Here is a 21,344-nt window from a genome sequence, read left to right on the forward strand (position 1 = left end):
CACTGCACCTTTAAGCCTACTTCATACAATTAACTTGAAGTATACTTCTTTTTTATAAGGGTCATCAAGGCCACATTTATTTTATAGGCTACATATACTGAAGTATCTAAAAACAACTTTAATATTCCTATATATTTGTTAGCAGCAGGGTGGCCCCAAAGAACCTGTGTGCAGGACGAAACGGGGGTATAGAATGTGACGCAAACAACACAGATACCACCATTCCAATCGATGAACAGTGAGTATACAACCACCACACACATATACTCATCCTGACTGTGAGTGAGCGCCAAACACAGACACACACACACACACTTGCATTGTGACGGATTGTTTGTGCTTACAGAACCGCTGTAGACGACCTTCCAGAGTATTCGCAGGTCCAGCAAGAGGACGTTGCTATGACAACTATCCCACTGGACTCCACAGACAAGAATTCGTCCTGTGACCCCAGAACCTCTGCTGTTTAGCATTGCTGACCTCAAGGAGTAGATGCAAGTGTGTGTGTGTGTAAATGATTGAGTGTCTGACTGTATGAACATGTGTGTGTGTCTATATGTGTATTGAACGGTCTGGTTAACCTTGACAGCAAATGTCACACCTGTGTTTTTCACCGTACAGTAGAATGACCTATTATTTGCACTGCAAAAAATGTATCTTCTTACCCAGTATTTTTGTCTTGTCTTCCAGTACAAATATCTAAACATTCTTAAGTCAAGATACATTTATTTGAGAAGCAAAATGATATAGATCAAAAACATGCTTAAATTAGGCCAAAAAAAAATCTGCCAATTAACTTTTCTGACCCCATTGGCAGATATTTGTTCTTGTTTTAAGCATAAACTTGCCTAATTTTGATAGATTTTTTTCAGAAAACAAGACTTAATATCTTATGCCATTTTCCTTTTCAAGTAAATGTATCTTGATTTAAGAAAAAAACAAGACAAGAATATTAAGAAAAATATTTTTGCAGCGTGTGAAAAAGCAGAGAACATTATTTAATAACATCTGGCTCTTGCATGTACACACAGATAAAAAGTATACATTTTTGGGCTGGTTTCTCAGCTAAAATATCTATATTCTGTGAGGAAAAAATACATTTACTAGAAAAGCAAAACTGCATAAAATATTAAGACTTGTTTACAGAGAATATATTTAGAATTTCTTTTTTTTCTTGTTCAAAACATCTAAAAACAATTTGCCCATGGGGTGAGATAAAAATAAATAATAATAATTCAATATTTATTTTCTGAAAATTAAGTCTTATCATATTATGCTTCTCAAGTATATTTATCTCGTTTTAAGACTTTAGATATTTTTACTGAAAAACAAGACAAAAATACTTTCCAGTAAAGTAAACTGAAATTGAAACAATAGTTACTGTTCTGATTTTCTCCTGGTTTGTCGATGATGCCGAACAATAGCAATTTACATCAACTTATTGCATTAAACTATTTGTATTCACTTGTAAATGTATGTCCAATTCCATAGAAAACTTGTGTGAGTTTGGTACTAATTAAAATGTATTACTTTGAAAGTGCCCAAAATTAAAAACGATTGAAATGTTATGTCTTCCTATCTTTCCTGCACAACCCTATCGTAACAGACACACGACATGTGTCTTTTCTTACGTAAATGGTTTGTTTCAGTCCACTTTTTTGCCTGTTATGAAAGCAAAGATATCAGAGTTTGAAAATGTCAAACCAATATATACGCAAATGAAGAGCCACATTCATTGAAGAGGTAAGAAAGTTGTAGACTCTGTCTTTACCCTTTCTCTCTCTTCTCTCCCTCCCTCCCTCCCTCCTTCTACTGACTGCTGATCACGGGATGGAGGGATCAGAGAGATGAGTGCAGTCAGGAGGGGTGTAAGTATAAAAGAGTTGGCCAGGGGGCAGCACAGGAGGGCACTTTAGTGTGTGAGAGAGAAAGAGTGGGGCAGAAAAGAGAACGGATGATATAAGGTACATTTGTCTTTTTTTACTCTTTAAATCACTGCATTGGTTGAAGACTGACATTGTGGCCCACTAGGGCATGACATGGATGAATTGTTGTTTAATAAATCAGTTCAGAATTAATGATGAGCATAACAGGGTGAGTTAAATGCATGTGATTTATTGTCAGGTTCTTTTTGCCATCATAAGAGTCGAGATGACAAATCGATAAAGGAAATAATTTATTTTATTTTGTAAGAACCATTAACACGATCTACAGTATGTGTGGGTTTACTCTGAGGACATGACTAGTCAGCAAGTTAGACAGTTTGAGGTTGTGAAGTTTGAACAGTCTAGAACTTCTAGAAGGCTGTTATACAACTGCAAGCCTACATCAAAAAAACTAAAACTGAAAAAAAGAGAGCGAGAAAAAAATCAACTGTTGCTTTCCATTGTTTCTCTTTGACAGGGTAATACATTTCTTACATTTTTCAGATCTTCTGCAGTAAGAATGGATCTTACTCTGCACATTTTTGCACTGATATCAAAAGCTATACCAGCTTACCATTTATTTTGCAGATAATGAGTGGGTTACTTTTATTTTATTTATTTATTTATTTTCTGAAGCAAAACCATAACACTTTATGACACGTAATTTATCCAATTTAACTGCAAAATAAAAATAATAAAAATTAAATTAAATTACATTTTGTAAGGTTTATGCTTAAAACAAGAAAAACTAATCCAGCAGGGTAAGAAATAATTATGAGTTAAAATCTTAAAAAATTATAGTTTTAAGGTCAATATATTTTCTGAAAACAATTCTTAAAATCTCATGCAACTTTGCCTCAACATTTATCCTGTTATCTTATGTTTAGGTACTGTACTTTTTTGGAAATGAGACAAAAATACTGATTAAGAAAATTATTTTTGTAAAAAAAAAAAAAACGTTTTTGACGATGGTCTACTTTAGACACTCTATGCTAACTACACCCTTAAAAATAAAGGTGCCAGGAAGAACCAAAAAGGGGTTTTCACAGTGATGCCATAGAAGAACCATTTTTGGTTCCCTGAAAGGTTCTTTGAAGAACCATTTTTTCGAACCATTTTATAGTCTAAAGAACCTTTCTGCGCTACAAAGAATCTTTTGTGCGATGGAAAGGTTCTTTGGATATTAAAGGTTCTTCATGGAACCATACACCCCACCACAGAACCATTTAAGAACCTTTATTTTTAAGAGTGTATAAGTAACTTTACAACTACTCATTACAGTATTAGTAGGCTGTCTGCTTTATAGCTAACACTGTATTTTAATGGTCCCCTAACACACATTCTACCAATTATAAGTAACTTTGCAACTACATGTCAACTTATACCTGAACCCTAACCTAACAGTCTACTAATACTCTAATGAGAGTAAGTTGACATGTAGTTGCAGAAAGTTAGTAAATTGAATGTCTAAAGTGGAACATTGAAATAAAGTGTAACCGTTTTTTTAATAAGTAAGTTTAACAAGTACTCGCTCCATGGATATTTGAAAAGCACTGCAGTTTTTTTTTATGATCAAAAGATATTGGCCATGTTAAATAACTTAATTTGCACAATCTATGCTGTTTTACATAAAGGCATCCCCCAAAAGTAATTGACTCACCCTCATGCCGCTCCAAACCTGTATGATTCCCGTCTGTTGTGTTCCATAGAATAAAGAAAGTCATACAGGTTCGTAATGGCGGGAGGTTTAGTAACTGAGGACAACATTTTTGGGTGAACTAACATAATGCATGCGGGTCCATATTTGTCTTTCCAGGATGTGGAAGAGTGTGTGTTTAGTGCTAATGTGCGTTGTGCTGACGCACGCTCAGTTCCCGCGTCAGTGTGTGACACCAGAAGGTTTGCAGAGTGGCACCTGCTGCCCATCACCTACTGGACTGCCCAATGATGAGTGTGGATCCAGTACAGGCAGAGGTCAATGTGTGTCAATTACTGCTGACCGCCGCCCACACGGGCCTCAGTATCCTCACGATGGGCGGGATGATAGAGAACGATGGCCACTGCGGTTCTTTAACAGAACATGCCAATGCAACGGGAACTTCAGTGGATTTAACTGTGGGCGATGCCGACATGGTCTGACAGGGCCAAACTGTGATCAAAGGGTCACCGTGGGTGAGGATAAACATCCACATGCTTAAATAGCCTGCACATGTTCACGCTGCACATATAGTAGGCCTACATGATGTTTGTGTGCTGTTCTTTCTTTCTTACCTGAGTCTGTTTGTTTTCCCAGTGCGACGTAACGTCATGCAGATGTCTACAGATGAGAAAAGAGCCTTTGTGAACGCTTTAGACCAGGCTAAAAGAACCGTCCACCCTGACCTTGTCATCTGCACCCGCCGCTATCAGGAGATTTTCGGGCCTGATGGAGCAAGTGTTCAATTTGAGAACATCACCATCTATAATTACTTTGTCTGGACCCACTACTATTCGGTCAGTAAGACTTACATGGGTCCAGGCCAGCAGAGCTTCGGAGGTGTAGATTTCTCTCATGAAGGACCAGGATTTGTCACTTGGCACCGGTACCACCTGTTGCAACTGGAGAGAGACATGCAGGTGACCCAAATCATGATAATGACAATTATACATCATTCCAAAACTTTATGACTTTCTTCTTTAATGGAACACAAAATGAGATATTTTAAGGAATGCACTGGTCTTTGTTTTCCATGCAAATATAATGAATGTGTACTGGATCTTTCAAGCTTCAAAAAGGACTCAAAAAGTAGTTCATATTACTCATGCCCTGTATCTATATTTTCTGAAATCATACAGCAGCTTTTGGTGAGAAGCTTTTGTTGGATTTTTTTTATCTTTTTACTATACAAAGCTATGGTATGACTTTAAAAACTTGGAATAGGGAAACAGAGAAGTTGTGTGGGCCACTTTTATAATGGTTTGATATTCTCTTTAAAACTTGAAAGATCAAGTAGAAAGGTGCAAAGAATACATTCTTTAAAATTGAATGTGTATTCAGTGGACGAAAGTCAGGCATATTGGTTTGGAAGTAAATTAAATTGAGTAATTCATGACAGAAAGGTCATTTTTGGGTGACTCTTCCCATTAGTATGGAAGGCCAATTATGCCACATAAGAAAAAAAGTTATGCCTTGGTACATCATATGTCATAAACAAGTCATAATTAAGACATAAAAAGTTGGAAAAACTGTGGAAAATTATACATTAAAGGATATAGTTAAATTATCACTCAAAAAAATGTTGGGTTGTTTTAACATAAATTTGGGTCAAATATTGGAAAAACCCAACCATTGGGTTAAATATGTAATTTAAAAAACCTAGCATTTTTTGGAGTGTAGCTAATAGATAAAAAAAGATATTTAAGTATAGATGCCAATTTTTGCCACATAAGAAAAAAAAAAAGCTTTTTAGGAAATAATTTTGACTTTTCTGATTATGACTTTTTATCTCATAATTATGACTTTAAAAGTTTTCTTATGTGGCAAAAATTGACATCTATACTTTATTTTTGTAAATCTGCAAAAAACTATTTTTAAATAATTTAATCTTTAATCAGTGTTTTTTCCAGTAAAAATATAAAAGTATCCTAGAACAAATTTTTTTGAGAACTAAAAACTGTGCAAGATAATAAGACTTGTTTTCAGAGAATATATCTTGAATTAAATTAATTTGTAGATTTATGCTTTACTCCAGAAAAATCAATTTAACAAGTCTTATTATCTTGTGCAGTGAGTAGAAATACCAACTATTCCCTATTGATAGAAGGATCAGCTAATGGGACATGTTGAGGATATGCATGTGGTTTGTGTGTGTGTGTGTGTGTGTACAGGACATGCTGGGGGACCCGTCGTTTGCCCTGCCATACTGGAACTTTGCTATAGGAGGCAACGAGTGTGATATCTGCACTGATGACCTGCTGGGAGCCAGAAGCAGCTTTGACACCAATGGCATCAGTTCCAACTCTGTGTTCTCTCAGTGGAGAGTCATCTGTGAGAGTGTGGAGGAGTATGAGACACTGGGGACCATCTGCAACAGTACGACACACTCGCACAACATACCAGTAACACACATCACACAAACACATACACAGAATACTGCCGAAACACACGTTTAATTTTGTGTCCTCTCCCCGGTGGGAGATCTGTGAGAGTGTGGGGGAGTGTGAGACATTGGAGACCATCTGCAACAGTAAGACACACACACACACACACACACACACACACACACATGCATTCCAAGACCTAAGACTGCTCACATGCTGTTTGAACTAATCCTTTGAGGCATTTCGAGAGCTCAAAAGAAAGATCAAACCTCATATGGGCAAGACGATTAGAATCATGTGATAGTATTTGCAAGTATGTGACTCACAATTGAAGACAAAACTGAATAGTATAATATTCAATCTTATGATGCTTCTTTCTCATAGTCTGTTGGAATTCATAAAGAGATTTGGCTCATGGGTCAAAGATAAATGACAGATCACAATGAATAAAACATTTTTGGAAAAAAAATGTGCCAAGCTTCTAAATGAATAAAACAAATATATTGTTTTATTCATTTTGGTTTTTATGTGGTTTTGAATTTTTTTTTAATGAAAACTTTAACCCGAATGACTCTAAACATGTTGTGGTGCAACTATCAAGTAAAAAGTAATAACATATTTTGCTTATACCTTGAATATATGTGAGTCGATACATCCTAATTATTAATTTATTTTTTAAAAAAGTTTTTAAATATATTTTTCAAGATAAAAGTTTACAAATATGAATTAAATATTCATAAACATCATTTTGTTTTGGGAGAGTTGCACCACATGACATTTTACAGCCTGAACAAATCTTGCAAAAGGTTTTTTGATATTTAAGAGACTTATTGACCTTGACCATGGTGGTCTTTAAGTGGTCATTTTCATTTTTTAAATATTATTATTTTACTCCTCGTCCCTTGGACCATTTACTGCAGTTAAGACTGCAGTCAAGCAGCTTTATTAAAATATTTTTCTGTATATAATTTATACGACACTTAAACGGTTAGTTCACCCAAAAATGAAAATTCTGTCATTAATCACTTACCCTCATGTCGTTCAACACCCGTAAGACCTTTGTTCATCTTCGGAACACAAATTTCGATGGCTCAGAAAGGCCTCAATTCGCAGCAATGTATTTTGTACTCACAAGACCCATAAAAAGTACTAAAGACGTCGTTAGAAAGTCCATCTCACTACAGTTATTCTACAATAATTTTAATGAAGCGACGAGAATAGTTTTTGTGCGCAAACAAAAACTCAAAATAGCGACTTTATAAAACTTTATTCTGGGCCTCAGACGTGAACGCATGAAGTACCACGACGCATGCGCGAGTAGAGCCGGCGTTCTGACCATAGAGGTTCTGACACATGCCTCGGAAGCGAGGAGCTTTGTTTACAAGCAGAATAAGACTTCTTACGTGCCGTATCTGTTGAATTCTACATCGATTGTGCTTTAGGTCTTGGCTTAGTGCTCAAAATGGTGCTAAAGTGTGCATTTCATGGATGCCCGAACTGTGCTCACCACAGAAAATTATCTTAATTTGTGTTCTGAAGATGAACAAAGGTCTTACGGGTGTTGAACGACATGAGGGTAAGTAATTAATGACAGAATTTTCCTTTTTGGTGAACTAACCCTTTTATAAGAATTTTAATTTGATTTTTTTCCCTTTATTATCATTTCAGGGTAGTTGTATCACACATACATTTTTAACTTTATACCACCAAAAATATAAAAATGAAATTTGATTCAGAAATTAAAAACATGCCCATTATTGAAGAGGCATTTAAAAGTCAGTGTGTGTTTAAATTGCATTTTTTTATGTATTTTCGAACATATAGATTCTGACAAAAATGACCTTCTTTAAAAATCATCAGAAGTTATCAAAATGTACCTTCTCTGCCTGGTGTGTATTCAGATACGGAGTCAAGTCCAATCAGAAGAAACCCTGCTGGTAATGTGGCTCGACCCATGGTTCAGCGATTACCAGAACCAAAGGATGTCGTTGACTGTCTAGAGCTGAACACTTTCGACACGCCACCGTATTACTCAACTTCGTCTCAGAGCTTCAGGAACACTATTGAGGGTATGATACACACACCGCTGCAGATAACAGTATTTCTTAAAAATAAAAAGGTTTTGAAATATGCTTGGGGCCACCAGACAAAGAGACTAGTACACCAAACAAACAACCACCTGCATAAACTCTTTGCAGCATTTCAAAGAAATGAGGAGACTTTTAATTGGTGTTCTCTTGTGTCACTAGGTTACAGTGCTCCCCAGGGAAACTATGACCCAGTAGTGAGGAGTCTGCACAACCTGGCTCATTTGTTTCTAAATGGCACAGGTGGACAAACTCACCTGTCACCAAACGACCCCATCTTTGTCCTGCTTCACACGTTCACTGATGCCATCTTTGATGAATGGCTTCAGAGGCACACTGCTGGTAAAACACACACACACACACACACACACACACACACACACACACACACACACACACACACACACACACACACACACACACACACACACACACACACACACACACACACACACATACATACATACATACATACATAACCAAAAAGTGCTTCATGTTTCAGCTGCATCCTAACCACTGTTCTCTGTGCTTATGCAGCAGGAACGGTGCTCTATCCTGAGGAAAATGCTCCGATTGGTCACAACAGAGAGTTCAACATGGTCCCGTTCTGGCCACCAATCAGAAATGCTGAAATGTTTGTCACCGCCCCAGACAACCTGGGCTACACCTATGAGGTTCAGTGGCCAAGTGAGTGACTGGTGATAGCGCACACGCCAAAAAACAATCCATAATGAACCTATAAACCATGTGAACTTTCAATTTAAAGTGGATAAGTTAGGTTACTTAAAGGAATAGTTCAACCAAAAAAAGAAAATTGTGTGCAACACAAAAGTAGATCATTTTTAAAGGTTCAGTGTGTAGTATTTTAGAGGATCTATTGACAGAAATGCAATATAATATACATAACTATCTTTTCAGTGGTGCAACTAAAGACCTTATTTAATGTACCGTTATGTTGCTAAAGCTAAGCAGGACTGAGCCTGGTCAGTACCTGGATCAGGGCTCGACATTAATGCTTGTCCACTTGTCCGGGACAAGTGGATTTTCTGAAGGGGCAAGTGAAAGAGAAATTTACTTGCCCGACTGAACAAGCTGATTATAACGTCAAAAAAATAACTAGGGAATCACCAAAATGCAACAATAATTCTGCATTAATTTTGTGTAATTGGCGATCGATAGTGGATAATAATATATATTTATATATAATGTATAATGAACTGAACTGACAGTAACAAGGTTGCGCTGTTGACGATCGCACAGCCTCTCGAGGAGAAATCACAACAAATGAGCCCTGCTCATACAAAGAAACTCAGTTAACATACACGGACACAGTTAACATTACAAATTGTGGAGTTTTTATATTTTCAACATATGATAGCCTACAGTAAAGCAACATCACAGAACCAAGAGTGCTGTTTTCCTGACTATCATCACGACTGAAAATGACACTGATTTCATATGACAGTTCCATAAACAATTAATTAACATTAAGTTACTTACATTTTAGATGCAATATTCACTGTTTTTGTTCGAGTTCAGCAGCAAAAATAGTTCCAAACAAAGATCACAGCAGAACCATAACGCTTCTTGCAGCAACGATGTGTTACTGAATGATTCAGCGTATTGAATGAATCGGTTGAATCAAAGATTCAATGACCTATTCGTAAACGACTGCCTCATTCTTGAATGAATCATCCGTTTGAATGAATCATTTAAATGAATGACTCAATGACTCACTCATTAAGACGGTCACCTGCTGTTACCTACTGGTGGTTTAGTTTATTTCTTATTTATATATTCAAACATATTTAAAAAATCTCATTACATTATTTAATGCAGTTGTATTTTTTTGTGTGTAAATTAATTTATTGTATTGGTAACAGCCCTATTGTGTCATATTCTAATTAAATTTCTAGATCAAATAAAAAAATAAAAATTAAATTAAAGCTGAAGCATAGCCTATATTTAATAAGATTATGGAAAAAATGCCCTTTAAAAAAGGTAAAAATATCACAAATATGCAGATTTAAATATGTCAAAGCTGATTGAACACTGTTGAGAATATTGCTTCAGAACAACTTATATTTACAAAAAAACTAAAAAAATCGAGACATTTTTTCAAAAAAGCACATTTTTTACTGGAAGAGGTGTTAGTGAGGACAGCAGCCTGTGGTCTGTGTGGGTCCTAACGCCCCAGTATAGTGATGAGGACACTATACTGTAACAAGCACTGTGGTCATTAAAAATCCCATGGCACTTCTCGTAAAAAATAGTAGGTGTGTAACCCCAGTGTCCTGGCCAAATTTCCTCCATTGGCCCTTACCAATCATGGCTTCCTAATAATCCCCATCCATTGAATTGGCTCTATCTCCCTCTCTCCTCTCCACCAATAGCTGGTGTTTGGTGAGTGCACTGGCGCCGTTGTACTGTGGCTGCCTTCACATCATCCAGTGGATGCTGCACACTGGTGGTGGTTGAGGAGAGAGCCCTGACATATTTGTAAAACGCTTTGGGTTTACAGTAGTACATATGAAAGCTCTATATAAATGCATCATTCATTCTTTCATTCATTCATTCAACATCTGGTTGGGTGAATTCAGTATAATGGCAGTACATCATGACTCATTTTATAAACCCTTACGAAAAACAAGTATATACTTCTAATAAATTGGCCCACCTTTTAGTGTAAAAAAGTACACTTTTAAGTGTACTATAAATGTAACAGCAGTAAACTTTGAGTGTACAATTAGTTTGCAACAAAGTTTTCCGTTTGTACTGCAACTATAAAAGTGAGCTTATAGGTAGTATACTAACAGTTTATTAGTCAAATACTTATAGCACATTTTTAGTTTATGAAATTACACTTTGAAGGATACTTCCAGTAGTTTTACTGCAAGTATATTTGTACGTTTTCTTTAAGTGAACATAACATCATACTTATAGTTTACTATTTATACAGTTTATTATGTTTGCACTTTTAGTATACTACTATGTTCCTATTTAGGTATTAACTTGAAATATACCTTTAACTTTACGTTAACTCTTTCCATTTAAAATGTTCTTTTTTTAATCAACATTTTAAAAAAAACGCTGAGATAATCACATTTTTGGCAAAAACAACATCTGGATTGGATTCAGAATGATGATCAAAACACAGATGGAGTAGAACGAGTCCATCTGCCATCAACACCCACAAAGCTTCACTGTCCTACACCTCTTCATGCATTGGTTTGACATTTAATTCGGTAACATTAGGCAGTTTTGAACTCATATGCTGTTTAATGTTTGATGATCGCGTTATATGACATATTAAAATCGTCTATCACTTGTTTCTGCATCTTCTTCACCTGTGTTTTGATCTGGAGATTCTGTCCTCTTTCAGAAGATGCGTAATAGCGCCCCCTACCGTATAACAGTGAAAACATGGATAGCCGGAAAATCGAACCAATGGTGGGGAAAGAGTAAAGTAGAATTGAAGTAAATTCCTATGTACACTACCAGTGGACTAGCCTACACAAAAATTTTGATTCTCAGAACTAGGAACATATCTGTTTTCTTAAAGATCTGTTTTCTTTTCTACTCTTTACAAGATAGTAGGTATGTAAAATGATGTATGTGAAAAAAGTATAGGCTACTCAATCAAAAGAGTAAACACGACTACAAGCCAAGTATAGCCTACTTAGAATACTTAATTATACTTTTAAGTAGACAGAATGTCCAGCACCAAGTCATGTGACCCACATACTCAAAAGAGACTTAACTAAGATTATAATGCCTCCTACAATAGAATAAAGAGTATGTATCTTGTGGTGCACATAGCCTGTTTAAGGATTAATATTTAAGCCATTTAAAAGTAAAATAATTGGAAATAATTGCTCAATTGCTTTTATGCCATTACTATTCATTGCCATTACAAAGCTTGAAAGAGCCGGGTATTTTTTTAAAGGGTTAGTTCACCCAAAAATGAAAATAATGTCATTTATTAGTCACCCTGATAGCGTTCCACACCTGTAAGACCTCCGTTCATCTTCGGAACACAAATTAAGATATTTTTGTTGAAATCTGACGGCTCAGTGAGGCCTGCATAGGGAGCAAAGCAATTTACACTCTCAAGATCCTTTAATGAACTAAAAACATATTTAAATCAGTCCATGTGAGTACAGTGGTTCAATATTAATATTATAAAGCGACAATAATATTTTTGGTGCGGCAAAAAATAAATAACGACTTATATAGTGATAACCGATTTCAAAACACTGCTTCATGAAGCTTCGGAGTGTATCGAATCAGCGAGTCGAATCATGAATCGGCAAACTGCTGAAATCACGTGACTTTGGCGCTCCGAACCACTGAATCGACTCGCTGATTCGATACGCTCCGAAGCTTCATGAAGCAGTGTTTTGAAATCGGTTATCACTATATAAGTCGTTATTTATTTTTTGCTGCACCAAAAATATTATTGTCGCTTTATAATATTAATATTGAACTACTGTACTCACATGGACTGATTTAAATATGTTTTTAGTACATTAATGGATCTTGAGAGTGTAAATTGCTTTGCTCCCTATGGAGGCCTAACTGAGCCTTTGGATTTCAACAAAAATATCTTAATTTGTGTTCCGAAGATGAACGGAGGTCTTACAGGTGTGGAACGGCATGAGGGTGAGTAATAAATGACATTATTTTCATTTTTGGGAGAACTAACCCTTTAATAACTCAGAATGTGTTCGGTTATAGATTATGTCATATATGACAGATTGGATGGCTTGAGGGCGAGAAAATCATGGGATAATTTTCATTTTTGGGTGAACTATTCCTTTAATGGTCATTAACAGTTCAAACAACATGTATCATAGCATGATTGTGTCATCACAGTCTAAAGGCAATTCTATTTTACGGCTAAATTGTATGAATTTGTTTGATCTTGTTTGTACAATTTTGTAGGCTACAACCTGCTTATGTCCCACTGATAGTTAGTGATGTCCTAGTTTTTTTCCCCATAAATTGTACATTTCTGTATAATCACGTCGCATAAATTCATACTAAATCGCCACCTTGTAAAATACGTTTTCTCATGAGATCGGGCTAGATAATGTAGGAATCATAGTAAAGAGAGTACTCATTAAAAGTAAATGGGATCGCTTGGGGTCCTAATGGAGACTCAATTTAAACCAATGTCACCGGTTTAATGGCCGTTGGCAAACCAACATGAGAGCAATGGCAGCCGCCACACATACAATTTAAAAAATGCAGTTCATCTGTATACATTTGTGGTGAGATACATATAACCAAAAAATCTCTCTTTCTCCCTCCCCAGCTCGGTCATACACTATTTCAGAGATCATCACCATAGCGATTGTTGCCGTGGTGCTTGTTGTGGCTGTGGTGGGCGGAGTCATCGGGTGTGCAGTTCGGGCGCGCTCTTACCACTCAGCCGAAGGCCTGGAGCCGTTGCTAGGGGAACAGTTCAGGCGTTACTCAGAGGATCAGCGCCATGCTTCACAGTCTGTGGTGTGACTGAGGAACTAAAAAAAAAAACACATCTTAAACACTTTTATTATTGCACTGTGCATCCACCCTGTACTGGAGGAGTTTGAATTAGGAATTATTAGCATTCAAAAGCATTGTAAAAGTTTTGTGGACAAGGGCTTAATTTTTGATTTATTATCATATTTTGCATGTTTTCATGTCCAGTGAGACATTGAGGATACTGTCATATGTGCCCTTAAAACATTTTTAATGTGTCACCTTGAGTTTATACAGTGCTTATGAATGCCCTATGAACACATGACTTACGGTTATTGTACAGTGTGACCTCTTTTATATTATTCTGATAAAAAAAAGTTTTGAAATTCATTTAAGCTTTTTTTGTGTACTTTCAGTGCAGACGATTCTGCAGCGAGAAGCAACTTTCAAAGAGTGTCAACATTATATAAGTTCTAGGTACATTTTTTATATAGCCTATATGGTACATAAATAATTTTTCCAAGAAAAAACTCCTCCAAGATACCATATAAAATTCCTGATAATATCCACATCCCCATAAACAGACCCAAACTATATGACATGGTTGGTGTGATGCCATAACAGTGTCATGATTAATAATCATAATCCATTAGTACAAAAGTGCAACTGTCCAGAACAAAAAGCATCTTGTGTTATAATAAAGTGGGATGACAGACCCGCACAAATAATTTAGCAATTTTGGAACAATACATATTGTAATTATCATTCAAAAATTAAAATAACAATTAAAAACTACCATAAATGTTATGTGTAAGTGGTTTGTATACTGTATAGAGGCCTATGTTTAAGAGGAGCATTTTTATTTGCTTGAAGCTCAATCATATCCACATTGATGCATGATTGTGATGCAAATGAAAACATTTGAAATGACAACTACCCTTGTGGCAACTATTAACATTTGATTTTCTGCTGATATTTAAAGGGCAATCAATCATGAAATATATTGGTCCCACTTCACCTTATGTCACCCTATTTACAAAGAAAACATATTAAATAAAGTCTACTTCCTCTTGGCTGACCTTGCACATATTTATACCACTGGGGAGTGGCAATAACAACCAATTCAGCAAGCCATATCATGTCAAGTATGACACTGCGACTTCCAGAGGCATAGAAAAAGCACAACCTCATTGCACTTAACGGCCATGTTAAGAAAAACCGACATGTTTCAGCTAAAAACACAGGTGCTCAGATCCCATTCTATCGCTTTAAAACCTCATCTGGTCCCTCTTCTCTGCTGCCCCCTAGTGGAACAAACAGAACTGCATGTTTGAATCTAAAAGGGTTAGTTCACCCAAAAATGAATGTTCTGTCATTAATTACTCACCCTCATGTCGTTCCAAACCCATAAGACTTTCGTTCATCTTGGGAACATAAATAAAGATCTTTTTTGATGAAATCTGAAAGCTTTCTGTCCCTCCATTGACAGCTACCCAACTGACACTTTGACTCATGAAAAAGTTCATAAAGCGATGGTTAAACGAATCCATATGAATTTAGCGGTTAAGTCCACATTTTCTAAAGAGACAGATTGAATTTAGGCTTTTATTCACATATTTGAAACTACATGAGGGTGAGTAATTAATGATAGAATTTAAATTTTGGGGTAAACTAACCCTTTAAATGTCACATTAGTTCAGGGGTGCTCAATCCTTTTCTAGGACAAACCTTCTTACGAATTCAGTTCCAAACCTAATAAAACACACCTGAACCAGCTACTTGAGACCTTCAGGAACAGACTAAAATGCATGTTTCATCTGTTTTAACTGAAAGCAACTTGCACATATCTTAAAACATGTCAGCGACTTTGTTTTGTCTCAAGATGCACACCAGTATGGTTTTTTTTTTCTTTCTGAGGCGCATTTATAAAAGCTACTTAAATATCCTAACTGAATTGAACTAAAGCCTAATCCTGGCTTAATCTAAGCCATGTTTGCGAAACCAGGGGCCAGTTGCATAAACTAAGCCATTATGATAAGACAGTGTCTTAAGATCTAGTATGAGCCACTAGCAGTTAGGCAAGTGGCATTCAGTCTTACTTTTCGTATCAAATTAGGCCAGTCTATGTTTTTATGTAACTGTTTAAAAAAAATTATGAACAGCCTTAAAGAAAAAAATGTATGTCTAACTTGTAAGACTAGTCTTAACGGTTTATGCAACCGGCCCCAGGCCATTAAGTGTTGGAAGCAAACTTTGCAGGAATGTAGCTTTTCAGTAACAGGATTGGGCATCCCTGCTCTAGTTGAAACCATTTGGTACCCTTGAGGACATCTGAAGAGTACCAAACCTTGTATCAACCTTTGGTTAATCACCCAAAGACATCTTCAATTGAGAAAGATTGAATTGTCTGTAAAATTTAAACGAATTAACTTTACATTATCTGATCATTATCAGAACAGACCATTTTAAAAACAAAGTAAAACAGTAAAGTTTAAAATATTAGAAAATTAGAAACGGCTAATAATTTTACAATACATTTAGAAAGGACAAGCACATTGTACTCTTCTTTTTGAAAATGCTTTATTAAACTACCTCTATAAATACAACAATGCCAAAAAGCCTTAAACAGACAATGCAAGAGAAAAAAACAGTTCTAGTAGATCTAAAAAAAAAAAGGATGAAAAAAAAAGGATGAAAAAAAAAGAATGTTTTGGCAATAGCATTCTACATTATCTAAATGTCCTCAGCCGAGGTCACATTGTCTTGTTCATTTGTTTTTTAGGAACAAAAAACAAGTCTTAAAAAGGAAGAAAAAAAAAAAAACGCTACACGTGTAGTGTTTTATGAAATGGTCGCAAAAGAAAGCATGTTTGCCAATGAATGCATGATCAATTTGGGCCAGTATTGACTTTTATGTATCCACACATTCGCATTAGTTTAGTTGCATTGAACACTTTGGCAAAAAAAAAAAGAAAAATAGAGAGAAGATTTTGTTGTTGTTAAACTCTCTAAAGCACATTTAATGAGATGGAAAAGTTTTCTTAAAATATATTATAGCATTTCCTCTTACTTCATACACAAAAACAATGTACTGTATATATTAAATATATCCTGACTGCTTCGCTCATAATAAAAGATTAGATAACAGACAGAGGAAAAACTACTGGGGATAGTTCACTTTTCTCAAAAACGCACAGACATGCCATAACCTAGAGGAATTGTCCTCGATGATGGCAGCAGTGTGCAAAAATGTGTCTCTAGTTTACGTGATTTGAACTGCGTGGATTGTCGTTCTTTGTTTGGTCGTATATCGTGAAGTTTTCCCCGTCTAAAAAAAAAAGGGTATACTTAATAAAACATTAACTCTGTTAGAACATGAAAGCATAATACAACATAAAGCAGCACTCTAGCACTCAGAGCCCCCATTGACACAACAGTATAAAACAAAACAAAAAAGAAGAAAAACTTGACTTTCTGAAAGAAAATATGAGAGAAGAGGCACTGTGGTTTTACAAACAGTGTTTAAGAGGTCACTTGACAGACAGCAGTCTGGATAAAGGCACGTGACATACGCAGTCCTACAGAAGGCATAGTGGTGGCATACAACATTCTTCAAGAGGACATTGATATGACATACAGCAGTCATTGAAAAGGCAATGAGGGTATTAACAGGTTCTCTGAGCTCCCTGGTTTCAGTTTGGTCCAGTTCATTCCAGTTCTAGGAGTATCGAAATACCCCATAAAAGACAAAAGTGCCTACTCAAACACATATTATAAAGCACATACATACACAAGAACTTCTAACACCCCAAAATGTTTAAGTGCACCTCAGAACAGTCATCATTACTAGCACATGCCGTACTACAGTAGCTACACAACATGGAGTGTGATCTAAACTACAAAACTCTATGGACCGACAGCTGTGTCTACACGCATCTATAGGAGGAATTATGATCGGGAGAAAGAGAGCATCACGCCATTAACCTGATTTTATCTCGCAACTCAAGACCGTTAATAAACAACATCAACATATTTGGTTCAGCGGTAAATGGGACAGTACTTCAGGTGCAATTTGTATTAATGGCACAAAAGAGGATACGAGGTGTTCTCCTAATGATGCACAGGACTGGATGCTGGGAATCACAGTAGTGGTCTGAAAAAATAAGGGCTGCTCCCACTTGGTCATCAACTATTAACTAAAAACACAACCAGCACAAGTAAGCAGAACTAAAGGCCCATTCTCACCAAGGGCGATAACTATAATGATTACAAAATGAAGACAGAGTTTTAAAAATTGTTCTAAAAGAAGAGCACAGTCCACACCACAACACAAGGATTTTTTTTCCAGCTGATGAAAACATTGACAGCCAATCAGAATCCATCATGCTTTAAAGAGCTTGAGCACTTGAGGACAAAACTGTGCACATACTTCAAATAAACAGAACGTATTGTGCGTTGTTGTGGACGCTAGTTATCGTTCTTGGTGAGTAAATGGTAAATGGTATCGTTCTGAATGGTCCTGTATCTTCAACCCAGCTACTTTTTTGTCAGTCCAGTTTGTGTTTTTAAAACCCTTTAAAGGGGTAGTTTAAACAAAAATGAAAATTCTGAAAATCATTGCAATTTTTTTATTCACCCTCACGTCTTTCCAAACCTGTACCAAAAAGTTTTGGTTCCCAAAAAAAAACAAAAAAACACAGACATTCAAGGTAATTCATTAATTCATGGATTCCAGGGGAATATAACCCATGACCTTGGCGTTGCTAGCGTCATGCTCTAGAGTTTGAGACAGGAATACTGGATTTCTCAAAATATCTTCGCTTGTGCTCCATAGAAAAAAAAGAAAGTCATACAGTGTTGGAATGACATGAAGGTAAATAAATGATGACAGAATTTTCTTTTTTGGGTGATCCATCCCTTTAACCGAGAACAAATGTTATCCAGCATAGATTCAACTGACTAAAAAACTTTTTTTCTCTCTTTTTCTAGTTTGCTTTTTCACTCGAACTGATTTAGCCTCTGAGAATGAAAACAGTGTTTGTCTATCTTCCAGTTTAGAAAAGAAAGAAAAAAAAAACCTCTAGACAATAAAAAAACAACATCTGAAAAGTATTTAAGCCAACTAAATAGTAGAATCTTAAAACAATCTAAATATAAAAATGCATAAGCAATAAACAGAAAAGGAGGAAAAAACAAATGCAGGTATTCTCATGTGGACTCGCGTGCAGAAAACCCAGTGGACGGAAGATTCCGACATCTTCAAAACATTTCGCAAATATATGTTATACTCAAAATACAGCATTTTCATGAAACACTTTAAATCTTCTACTTATGTGGTTGTTGACATTTCTGCTCAGCAGGTTTTTTTTGTTCATTTACAGTTTTTTTGTCAATTTCGTTTTTCTTCACAAAACAAAAGTAAATGGAGAGGCATTAAATACGCTCTTTTTAAAGTCCACTAATACTACAGCGCTCCTTCAGGATTCTGGTGGCCGTGAACGCAGAGGAGTGGTATTAGGATTGTGCAATGACATGAACGCTCTGGCTCACGATTCTCAGCTGGAGTGTGTGGGGAAGATATGTCAGGTGATATGTCAGTAGGTGTGCTTCTGCAAGTCTTAAATGCTCTGATTTGAATTTCTTCATATGAACATATCACTCGGAGTCAGTCCACCGCTGTACTGGTGATCAACTAATAAACAACACTTTTGCTGAATGATCAAATATGCTAATGTTCATGCGAGAACAGGAGTTGTCATTCATTCAGTCGTGCGATGGCTTCGGAAATCAGCAAGTGTGGTCAAGTCCTTTAAGAAGTCGAACTGACAGAGTGCTTCCTATTGGTCTAAAGGGAAAGTGGGCAAGGTTCTGGTCACATTGCAGGGGTTTGAGTCCACAACATATAAACACAAACGTCTACCTATCTTAGTTAGCTAATCAGTAGCATATAAAAGTGGTTTTGGTCTAGGTCATACGTCTGGATTAATAAATGTGGGCCAGAGGGTCTGAGTAAATTTAGCAGAAATCTACATCCTTGCTGCCAGCGTTAACTTGTGCACAAATCTAAAGGCTTCCAGGGAGCTTCACACGAGTCATAAGGTGTTAGTTTTGTTGTGAGTATGTCAGTTTTACTCTGCGAGGTTCAGTTAACCAGCAGACTTCATAGATGCAGCGTAATGTCTGATGGCCTGTGGTGATGTGGTGTGTATAATTGTAAGTCATTGTGATTGATGCTGCAGGTATCTCAGTAGGTCTGGTATATATCATGGATGGGCATCTGGAAGGTGGCAGTGGCAGGGAAGGCCTGAGGCATGTACCCAGCGTACCCTCCATAGGTTGCGGCTGCCATCGCAGCGTTCTTCTGCAGGGCTGCCAGTGTGGCAGTGTTGGCGTGGGTAGCGAAAGGCATGTACCCAGCCCCATACAGACTGGCAGCTGTAGCCGGGATCCTCTGGACATTATGAGCCATAGCATAGATGGGAGTTATAGGACGACCCTGTGAGATTGAGAGAGAGAACGTTAACTCTTTACCGGCCAGCAAGCGCCAACATTTCTGACCATTTTCACAAAAATGTCATGGCCTTCAGACTATTTTGTTGAATATGAATATGTTAAGAGTCAATATATCAAGGAAAGAATAAACAGCAACAACAACATTTTATTTTTGTTCAATAATTGAATGAGGTTATAAGTTTAAAAAAAAATGTAATGATCAAAACAGATCTAGTAGATCAAGTCCATCAACACCCCCAATATACTTTGTGGGTTTGATATTTTACTCGGTAACGTTAGGCCGTATTTATTTATATGCAGTTGAATGTTTGATGATCATGTTAGCTTTCTCTAAGCAGATCTTCGTCTCTGCTTGTTTTTGGATCCGGAGATGCTGTAACTATTTCAGAAGATCTGTAATATTGGCCCCTACCGTATAACAGTGAAAACACAGATTCGGCGGGTAAGAGGTATGTCATAAATGGTGTAAAATCTTGTCAATGGCGCTGGAAGAGTTAAGGTGTGGTCACATTTACAATTGCGTGGCAGAATTTTGCAGGGAGTTTTGTGTGAGTGCGAAAAGTTCACCATGTAGATTTGACTCTTGTTCAAGCTGGCCATGCGAATTTGATTTACACAGAGTCCTAACTAGACGGGATAAAACAACAAGAAATAAAGGCTATGTAAATCTTAGTTTTTGACAACAAGCTATATTTGCACATTAACAGACTAATACATTTCTATATGTTTGCTTAAAATCTCGAAATTTCTTTCGGTATGTATGATACAGATTCCCATACAGTTGTGAAGGCAATAAATTGCATTTTTACTAGACATTGTGCATTTTTTATCTGTATTTGTATTATTTTTCTGATAATATTTTACAAATTCTATATATCTTTGCTTCAGACTGCTAATAGTCTTTTAACATCTGGTGAATTCTTGCATTAGGGGCTGTAATATTTTATATTTATATTTTAAGAATGGGCCTCCTTTCATTTAATGAGTTGTAACTTGGGAGTTCAATTAGAATTTGAACTGGAATTAAAGCAAGTAGAATATAAAGGTCTATAAACCCTTCAAAATTAAAGGCTTCTTTATAGACAAAGCTTTCAAAAGTTCTTTTGACAAGAGACTTCCTTTTCTAGTTAAAAATAACACATTGCAGTTACATCAATTTCTTTGAATTTCAGGTCATTTTAATTCTACTTCCTTTAATACAAATTCCAATGTTTCTTATAGTGCAATTCAAATTCAAGTCTCATGATAGCAGTATCAGAGGAAGTGCAAAAAA

General features: G+C 36.3%; 2 protein-coding genes across 7 annotated transcripts in view; one reads left to right on the plus strand and one right to left on the minus strand.

The window, feature by feature from the left end:
- Nucleotides 1-1,734: 1,734 nt before the first annotated feature.
- On the plus strand, nucleotides 1,735-15,021 carry tyrp1b (tyrosinase-related protein 1b). 3 transcript variants are annotated; one of them, XM_079813585.1, is made up of 9 exons: nucleotides 1,902-1,964; nucleotides 3,560-3,653; nucleotides 3,742-4,097; nucleotides 4,219-4,541; nucleotides 5,793-5,997; nucleotides 7,907-8,074; nucleotides 8,255-8,434; nucleotides 8,630-8,779; nucleotides 13,410-15,015. In XM_079813585.1, the coding sequence occupies exons 3-9, from the start codon at nucleotides 3,743-3,745 to the stop codon at nucleotides 13,607-13,609; spliced, it is 1,581 nt and encodes a 526-aa protein (XP_079669711.1). In that variant the 5' UTR covers nucleotides 1,902-1,964; nucleotides 3,560-3,653; nucleotide 3,742; the 3' UTR covers nucleotides 13,610-15,015. The 3 variants fall into 3 exon arrangements, with proteins under 3 accessions (XP_079669710.1, XP_079669711.1, XP_079669709.1); XM_079813584.1 differs by lacking the exon at nucleotides 3,560-3,653 and having other exon boundaries at nucleotides 1,735-1,964; nucleotides 13,410-15,021; XM_079813583.1 differs by lacking the exon at nucleotides 3,560-3,653 and having other exon boundaries at nucleotides 1,904-2,094.
- Nucleotides 15,022-16,129: 1,108 nt separating this feature from the next.
- Nucleotides 16,130-21,344, minus strand: part of rbm47 (RNA binding motif protein 47) — a 28,876-nt gene continuing 23,661 nt past the window's right edge. For all 4 annotated transcript variants that reach the window (XM_079813399.1, XM_079813402.1, XM_079813400.1 and 1 more), the window contains one exon: nucleotides 16,130-20,054. In XM_079813399.1, the coding sequence (XP_079669525.1) occupies nucleotides 19,803-20,054 (252 nt within the window). In that variant the 3' untranslated portion in view covers nucleotides 16,130-19,802. The remainder of the gene's footprint in view (nucleotides 20,055-21,344) is intronic.

Source organism: Gobio gobio (assembly GCF_949357685.1).
Source record: "Gobio gobio genome assembly, chromosome: 3".
Lineage (NCBI taxonomy): Eukaryota > Metazoa > Chordata > Actinopteri > Cypriniformes > Gobionidae > Gobio > Gobio gobio.

What these genes read in the sequence shown, in the direction of transcription:
- tyrp1b (XM_079813583.1), top strand. An exon ending in AACTGGAGAGAGACATGCAG is followed by an intron (nt 4,542 to 5,792) that starts GTGACCCAAATC and finishes GTGTGTGTACAG; the next exon opens with GACATGCTGGGGGACCCGTC. An exon ending in GCTTCAGAGGCACACTGCTG is followed by an intron (nt 8,435 to 8,629) that starts GTAAAACACACA and finishes GTGCTTATGCAG; the next exon opens with CAGGAACGGTGCTCTATCCT.